The following is an 8,603-nucleotide window of genomic DNA, read 5'->3' as shown; positions in this document are numbered from 1 at the left end:
AGAGTTATTTGTGCTGTGATGGATGAAACAGTTTTCTAACTTCTGTTCAAATACATTTTTGTGTATGTGTTTAGTATATATTCAATACAGTACATGTTTTTCTGTGAATGGACTGGCACAATATGCTGTGATCTGATCACTGTTGATAAAACTACCTCTTGTGTCCTGTAGGGGGAAGTATTGGATATAAATCATGTGAGAATATAAGTGAAGGAAAGACATGAAGAGTTGAAACTTGACGTTTTTACATGCTTAGTACCTTCAAATGTTGCAATTTAACAACACACACACACACACACACACACACACACACACATACACACACATGTTGGTGCAGCTATCTTTATGAGGACTCTCCATAGACATAATAATTTTTATACTGTATGAACTATAGATTCTATCCCCTAACCCTACCCCTAAACCTAACCCTTTTACATTTTTAAAAACATCGTTTAGTATGTTTAAGTGATTTGAATTATGGGGACACTAAAAATGTCCTCGTAAACAGCTTTTATAAGGTCTTCATTTTAATGTGAGTGCTCATGATTTCATACATATATTGCAAAATTACAATTCATGTCTTTAGGAGTTCAACTTTTTTAATGAGGTATTAGTGTAAACAATACAATATTGCCAAAGCTAAGAATGCATGTAAACATAAGAAACATATACACAATATAATGTGTTTGCTTTAAAAGGGCGAAGTCAGCTAAAATGGGCCAGTTTTTGGTTAATCGTCTAAAAACCTATCAAATTAAGTGGGCATAAAATCAAATCATGTTTCTTTTTGTTATTTCAGGGTCTCCTTTATAATTCTATATACATTTATGTGTTATAAAAAATTATGTTTTTGTTCCACAGCAATTAATTTGTCAAAAGTCACCCAAAAAGACAACCACACCATTATCATGTAAAATGGGCCGCTTTATCAGGGTGATACACATATTATTCTAGTTCTGAGATATTTCTGTTGTATTTTGCTGTTGTATATTGTTGTCTGTTTGAGTAAACTGCTGTGTCTCTTAATGTCGTTTGTCTTGCTTTAATTATGTATTAATAAAAAAAATTAATGAATAATTGGTTACTCTAACTGACAAGTTTCTCTTATGAACTATAATTTACTACCACAAAAAGAAGAGAAAATGAAGCATACTAATTCGATGGTAATTAGACACGTAACCAAACTCTGTTTTTAAGAACTTTTGTGTTCATGAAATTAGAGGGGTAGCATTCAGGGGCATAGATTCCAGGGGGGGGCTGGGGGAAGATTACCCCCATATAAAATGCCTAATGCTGCAACCATAACCCCCCCACCACACACACACACCTTGGTAGCATTACAGTGTGTCGTGTACACCATACACAAAGTAGCCTAATGTATCAAGAATAAAGGAAAATAAATCCTGTGAGAAAATGCAACAATTGAGTCAGAAGAGGACTGAGGTGAGAGAAATAATGTAGATTGAGTGTTCTCTTGCTGCAGCTGCAGTGCTGGAGAGATGAGGAGAGAAATCCTTCATTCATCAAGCATGTTTTTTTGACGCTGGGAGAGCTGATTCTTCCTCACGGACTCAAACCCTGGATTTTTCTGCGTTATTGAAAATGAACTTTGGGACAGTTGTCATTACTGCTGGTCTGTGCGGGTTGCTCAGTTTTATTCTCCTTGCTGTGTCGATCGGGACTGAATATTGGTACATTATAGATGTTGATGAAGAAAAGAACTCCAGTCTGGAATACAGCAGCTCTCACTCCGGACTCTGGAGGATATATGAAGGTAAAATGATCATTACAAACTAGTTATTTTCACCCGGAGGTCCTCTGTGATTTTAGACCTGTTGCTCATAATAGTTTTGCATTAGCATTGAACTGTCCCATAATTAACTGTTCATTTCTTTTTAATAAGAGAATTTAACCCTTTTTAGTAACACGGGACCTCATTACACCTTCTACTCATCCATTTTTATGGAGTTATGCCCACACCTAGTATTCCTCAACCTTTCATTGTAGTAAAAAAAAAAAAGAGCATTTAACTCTTTATGCATACCTCGGGTCTTAAGTGACCCGGGACCTCATTCCAACCCCTGTACCTCATCCATTTTTTGGAATTATGCCCACATCTCTTTAGTATTCCTCAATCTTTCATTTGTGAATACTGTTTTAAAAAAAACCAAAAAAAAAAAAAAAACCAAAAGGCTAAATTGCAAAAAATATGGTTTATAACTGCTTAATTACCAAAAGTGTATAGGGTCATTAAAGACCAGAGATACAGTACTGTTCAAAAGTTTTAGGCTCTTGTGAAAAATGTTGCATAGTGAGGATTTCTTCAAAAAAAAAAAAAAAAAAAAAATTTCAATTAACATCATCCAAATTCTAGTAAACATAAAAAAAAAAGCTAAATCAATATTGGGTGTGACCAACTTTGCCTTCAAAACAGCGCCAATTCTCCTTGGGACACCTGGACACAGTTTTTCTTGGTTTTTGGCAGATAGGATGTTCCAAGCTGCTTAATGAATTCGCCACAGTCTATTTCAGCTGTCTCAATTGCTTCTGTCTCTTCATGTAATCTCAGACTGACTCAGTATTCAGTGGGGGTCTCTGTGGGGCCATGCCATCTGTTGCAGGGCTCCCTGATCTTCTATTCTATTCTTTTTGCAGAAGGAATGTTTGGGAGTCTAAAATGTATATTTCCTATTGACACAAAAAAGCTGAAGATATAAATAACCATCTTAAGACAAATGTTTTTGTTAAACATCTTATGTGCCTAAGACTTTTGCACAGTACTTTATCTAATAGTGTTGTTGTTTTTTTTATTTTTTATTTTTTATTTTTTTGCTTCCATAAAATGAGTACTATATTCATCCAAACGACTACTATATCATGTTGATTTTCTTTGTGACAATGGAGAATTATCAGTATCCTATATGTATTATTATTATTATTACATTTCTATGGCTAGACGACTGGGTCAGAGCATCTCTGAAACAGCAAGGCCTGTGAGTGCTCCCAGTCAGCAACCGACAGTGGTCCGAGGAGGGACAAACCACAAATCGGCGACAGGGTGTTCGATATGCAAGGGCAACAAAGGCTATCCTGTCTGGTCTGAACTGACAGAAGGTCTAGTGTGGCACAAGTCACAGAAAATTTTAATGATGATTATGGGAGGAATGTGTAACAGCACACAGTGCATCGCAGCCTGCTGCGTATGGGGCTGCATTGCCATAGACCAGTCAGTTTGCCCATGATGACCTTTGTCCACTGTCAAAAGGGAATATAATGGGCACACAAGCATTGTAACTGGACCTTGGAGCAGTGGAAGAAGGTTGCCTGGTCTGATTAGTCCTGTTTTCTTTTACATACGTGGACAGCTGTGTACGTGTGTGCCGTTTACTTGGGGAAGTGACGGCACCAGGATGCACTGTGGGAAGATGACAAGCCGGTGAAGGGAGTGTGATGCTCTGGGAAATGTTCTGCTGGGCAACCCTGGGTCTGGCCATTCATGTGGACGTTAATGTGACACGTGCCATCTACCTAAACATCATTGCAGGCCAGGTACACCCCTTCATGGCAATGGTATTCCCTGATGGCAGTGGCCTCTTTCAGCAGGATAATGCGCCCTGCCACACTGCACACATTGTTTGGGAATGGTTTGATATACATGATGAAAAGTCAAAGGTGTTGCCCTGGCCTCAAAATTCCCCAGATCTCAATCCAACTGAGCATCTGTGGGATGTGCTGGATCAACAAGTCAGATCCACGGCAGCTCCACCTCGCAACTTACAGGACTAGAAAGATCTGCTGCTAATGTCCTGGTGCCAAATAACACAGGACACCTTGTGTCTTGTAGAGTCCATGCCTCGGCGGGTTGCAGAGTCTTGTAGAGTCCATGCCAACAGCATATTGTTTTGGCTTGTCAGTGTAAATGGATTTTTTTTTTTCAAACTTGATACACTTTGCAACCAGAAAAAAGCACATTTTCCTTAAGGGGAGCCTTTAGCCCCATTGTAATCCAATGTGTATTAACATTTACATAAAGTACAGAGTAATAATGTTACATAGCTATAAAATTATTTTGTGGAGCTGCTTGTAATTGCACACTGTTTTTTTGCTTACCAGTACTATAGTAATTAATAATAGTTGGCTGTTAATAAAACAGCCTTATTGATAGGATATTGGTCTTAGTTGGGGGATTAGATCTGCAATGCTGCTGCTGCTGCTGGAGAACAAGTACGGAGACTTTCTACTGCTAGAACATAAACAGACATACTGAGTTAAGCATGTGGGCATGCTGCTGCTGCACAATTACAAAAAATGCAAGACATGCTGCATCGAGCATGTATGAACATGCTGCAGCACAAATAGACATAAATACAGTCCCCATGTAGCAGATCAAGACCAGTGAAGCTGGGGTGGAGGTGGGTTTCAGAGAAAAAACTTGCAGCATGCTGCAGTGAAACCAGCTTGTCTGCAAAACTGGGACAGTTAAATGTTACACAAAGAGATAGACGCAAGATGATTGGCTTCCCGAATACGTGTCAAAGGACCAATCAGCTTACGTCATGCATGCGAGCCAATTTTTCATTTTCATGAAAGATGACATGAACACTTTACATTAAAGTGTTACCTCACCATTTCGTCTTATATTGTATACCTTATTAGATGGATTGGTATTTTTAATCTCAGTCCTTTTGCAGTGCATGAACTGCTGGCAAATGTTGAGGCCATTTACAGTGAAAGTTATTTCTCAAATGTTCACACATTTACACCTAAACATTGGCTGAGGCTCCATTATGTGGTTGTATTTCAATGCCACTTACATAATTAATTTATCCTATAATACTGTGTAGTTGTTTTACACTGGCCATAGAGAAGTCAAAAGAAGTTAATCACAGAGCTGTAAATGTTGAATCTATACCATATTTTGTGCACAATTGATACTAAATGTGTCATACTGTTTTTCGTTTTAGTGAATCATAATTGCTGAACTGTGAGCATAGTAAAGATTATTTATTTCCAAAATAATAAACATGCTGCATTTCTATCTCTACAATAATAATATTAATACAAAATGTAATGCTTTAGGTACAGTATGTTGTGTAGTGAACTATGCGAGTTGTAATAGCTGGTTAGACAGCAGTTCGACATCATCATGAAAATTGATTTGCAGGTGACTGTGTGACCCATAATGTGTGTTTCCAGCTTGTACTTGACTGGTGTGTCAATGTCATCCACAGGACCAAATGGCAGTTTTCATGACATCTCTTTCTACTCGGACACCTCCAACCACACTGAGCAGGAGAAGCATCTTTTAAGTGAGTCTCTGAAAGCCATCTACACATGAACTAAAATCAGGGAATTACACAGGAAATTGGCTTGTTATGTATGATTAGTGTATTTCCAGTTTTTTTAAGTGCTGTATTTCCAGTACACCACTGCACAATCCACCACTGGTCCTCTTTATTATGTTGTTTGGTGTTTATTGCCATATCAGCTACAATGGGTATTTCATGGCAAATAAAGGTGGCAATAAAAACAATTCATAAATACAACACACCTTGCCAACACACCAAAAACAATACATAGAAAAAAGGAAGACTATTCAATCCAGTACAGTAAATCAATTCTATAAAAGGTCCTTTAGTTGCACTTTTGATAAAAATTCCAAGAGCTATCCTGGGCACATCTTACAAAACAAGTCTTTCAAGTTTTTTCCAGATAAAAAGCGTTGTCTCATGACGTTAAAAATAGGGCAGATCAGGAGCACATGCTTCACAGTCAAAGGGGTGTTACAGTACTGGCATTTTGGTGGTTCTTCACCTTTCAATAAATACCCATGGGTCAGTCTAGTGTGACCTATATGACACCTTGTGTACACCACTTGGTGTATCTTATTCCAACCACAGGGTTTGTTTCAAATAGTTTGTTATTAAGACATCCTTCCCATTCCGTTTGCTATTTATTTAAAATATAGTGGTTGAATAGGGGCTTGAGGTCCACAGGATTCAGTGAGTACAATAAAGTTCCGCTCTTTTGCATTTTCAATATACTGTATTCCAGAGCCAGAAGCAGAGCACGGGCCTCTGCTGTAAAAATGGAATTTGGTCTGGGATGCAAATGCCATAGTGTAGGTGACCGATCACTGCTGCTGTGGAAACCTGGGTCTATTTTTGACCCATCTGTGTATATAGGTCTATGGTAGGGGTGAAGGTTTCTTACGTCAAGAACATGCTGTTGATATAGTGCATCTGGAAAGTATTCACAGCGCTTCACTTTTTCCATATTTTGTTATGTTACAGCCTTATTCCAAAATGGATTCAATTCATTATTTTCCTCAAAATTCTACAAACAATACCCCATAATGACAACGTGAAAGAAGTTTGTTTGATCTCTTTGCAAATTTATTAAAAATAAAAAACGGAAAAAAATCACATGTACATAAATATTCACAGCCTTTGCTCAATACTTTGTTGAAGCACCTTTGGCACCAATTACAGCCTCAAGTCTTTTTGAGTATGATGCTACAAGCTTGGCACACCTATTTTTGGGCAGTTTCTCACATTCTTCTTTGCAGGACCTCTCAAGCTCCATCAGGTTGGATGGGGAGCATCGGTGCACAGCCATTTTCAGATCTCTCCAGAGATGTTCAATCGGGTTCAAGTCTGGGCTCTGGCTGGGCCACTCAAGGACATTTACAGAGTTGTCCCGGAGCCACTCCTTTGTTATCTTGGCTGCGTGCTTAGGGTCGTTGTCCTGTTGGAAGATGAACCTTCGCCCCAGTCTGAGGTCCAGAGCGCTCTGGAGCAGGTTTTCATCAAGGATGTCTCTGTACATTGCTGCATTCATCTTTCCCTCGATCTTGACTAGCCTCCTAGTTCCTGCCGCTGAAAAACATCCCCACAGCATGATGCTGCCACCACCATGTTTCACTGTAGGGATGGTATTGGCCAGGTGATGAGCGATGCCTGGTTTCCTCCAGACATGACGCTTGCCATTCAGGCCAAAGAGTTCAATCTTTGTTTCATCAGACCAGAGAATTTTGTTTCTCATGGTCTGAGAGTCCTCCAGGCGGGCTGTCATGTGCCTTTTACTGAGGAGTGGCTTCCGTCTGGCCACTCTACCATACAGGCCTGATTGGTGGAGTGCTGCAGAGATGGTTGTTCTTCTGGAAGGTTCTCCTCTCTCCACAGAGAAATGCTGGAGCTCTTTCAGAGTGGGTTCTTGGTCACCTCCCTGACTAAAGCCCTTCTCCCCCGATCGCTCAGTTTGGCCTGGCGGCCAGCTCTAGGAAGAGTCCTGGTGGTTCCAAACTTCATCCATTTACGGATGATGGAGGCCACTGTGCTCATTGGGACCTTCAATGCTGCAGACATTTTTCTGTACCCTTCCCCAGATCTGTGCCTCGATGCAATCCTGTCTCGGAGGTCTACAGACAATTCCTTGGACTTCATGGCTTGGTTTGTGCTCTGACATGCACTGTTAACTGTGGGACCTTATATAGACAGGTGTGTGCCTTTCCAAATCATGTCAAATCAACTGAATTTACCACAGGTGGACTCCAATCAAGTTGTAGAAACATCTCAAGGGTGATCAGTGGAAACAGGATGCACTTGAGCTCAATTTTGAGTGTCATGGCAAAGGCTGTGAATACTTATGTACATGTGATTTTTTTTTCATTTTTTATTTTTAATAAATTTGCAAAGATTTCAAACAAACTTCTTTCACGTTGTCATTATGTGGTATTGTTTGTAGAATTTTGAGGAAAATAATGAATTTAATCCATTTTGGAAAAAGGCTGTAACAAAAATGTGGAAAAAGTGAAGCGCTGTGAATACTTTCCGGATGCACTGTATATATGTGGGAGGGTTTCAGCCTTCTTATTGCAAGTCAATTCCAGTTTGATGCATAATTTATTTAAACTCCAAGGGGGAATTGGGCAGAAGGTAGTCTGGCTTAGAATATCAAGATTTATGTCCAAGTTTTCTATATGTGGTCTGATGCGCATTCCAAACAGTCTGATATAGCTGGGTCTGGTCTCACACAAATGCAAATACTGTGGATGGAAGATTGGCATGTAAGCTGGGATGTTTTGATTTGTCTTTATCTTAACTGCGTATTGAAGAGCCAATTTCAGGCGTCTAATTTGAAGAGATGGTTCATTTGCTTCCGTGTATAAACATTGTATAGGAGAAGTCCTGAAGGCTCACAAAGCAAGGCTCAATCCTTGATTATGTACAGTATCCAGCATTTGTAGGTACAATTTTCTGGCCGAACTGTAAACTATACTCCCATAATCCAGTCGAGAGCAGATCAACTGTCTGTATAGCCGCAAAAGGACAGTGCAATCTGTACCCCATTTTATTTTTGCCAGTACTTTAAGAATTTCCAAAGCTTTTAAGCATTGGTTCCTTAGTGATTTTATATGTGGGTTGAAAGTCAATTTGATATCCAAGAGTAATCCTAGGAATTTAGCTTCTTTAACAACTCTGATTGGCTCTCCTTCAATACATAGTTCCGGGCCATGATTCAAAGATCACATAAGGCAGAAGTGGACACATACAGTTTTAGTTTTGGAAAATGTAAAACCATTTTCAACAGACCATGTATTC

At 39.3% G+C, this 8,603-nt stretch overlaps 1 protein-coding gene across 1 annotated transcript in view; it reads left to right on the top strand.

The window, feature by feature from the left end:
• The first annotated feature begins 1,602 nt into the window (after positions 1 to 1,602).
• The window catches only part of LOC127452181 (transmembrane protein 235), a 29,851-nt gene continuing 22,850 nt past the window's right edge, over positions 1,603 to 8,603 (top strand). The window contains exons 1-2 of the mRNA XM_051717487.1: positions 1,603 to 1,774; positions 5,232 to 5,309. Coding sequence (XP_051573447.1) covers positions 1,603 to 1,774; positions 5,232 to 5,309 — 250 coding nt within the window. The remainder of the gene's footprint in view (positions 1,775 to 5,231; positions 5,310 to 8,603) is intronic.

The sequence above is a fragment of the Myxocyprinus asiaticus genome, chromosome 14 (assembly GCF_019703515.2).
Source record: "Myxocyprinus asiaticus isolate MX2 ecotype Aquarium Trade chromosome 14, UBuf_Myxa_2, whole genome shotgun sequence".
In the NCBI taxonomy this organism is placed as follows: Eukaryota; Metazoa; Chordata; class Actinopteri; order Cypriniformes; family Catostomidae; genus Myxocyprinus; species Myxocyprinus asiaticus.
Note: the sequence above shows the minus strand (reverse complement) of the source record. Positions and strands in the feature narration are given on the sequence as shown.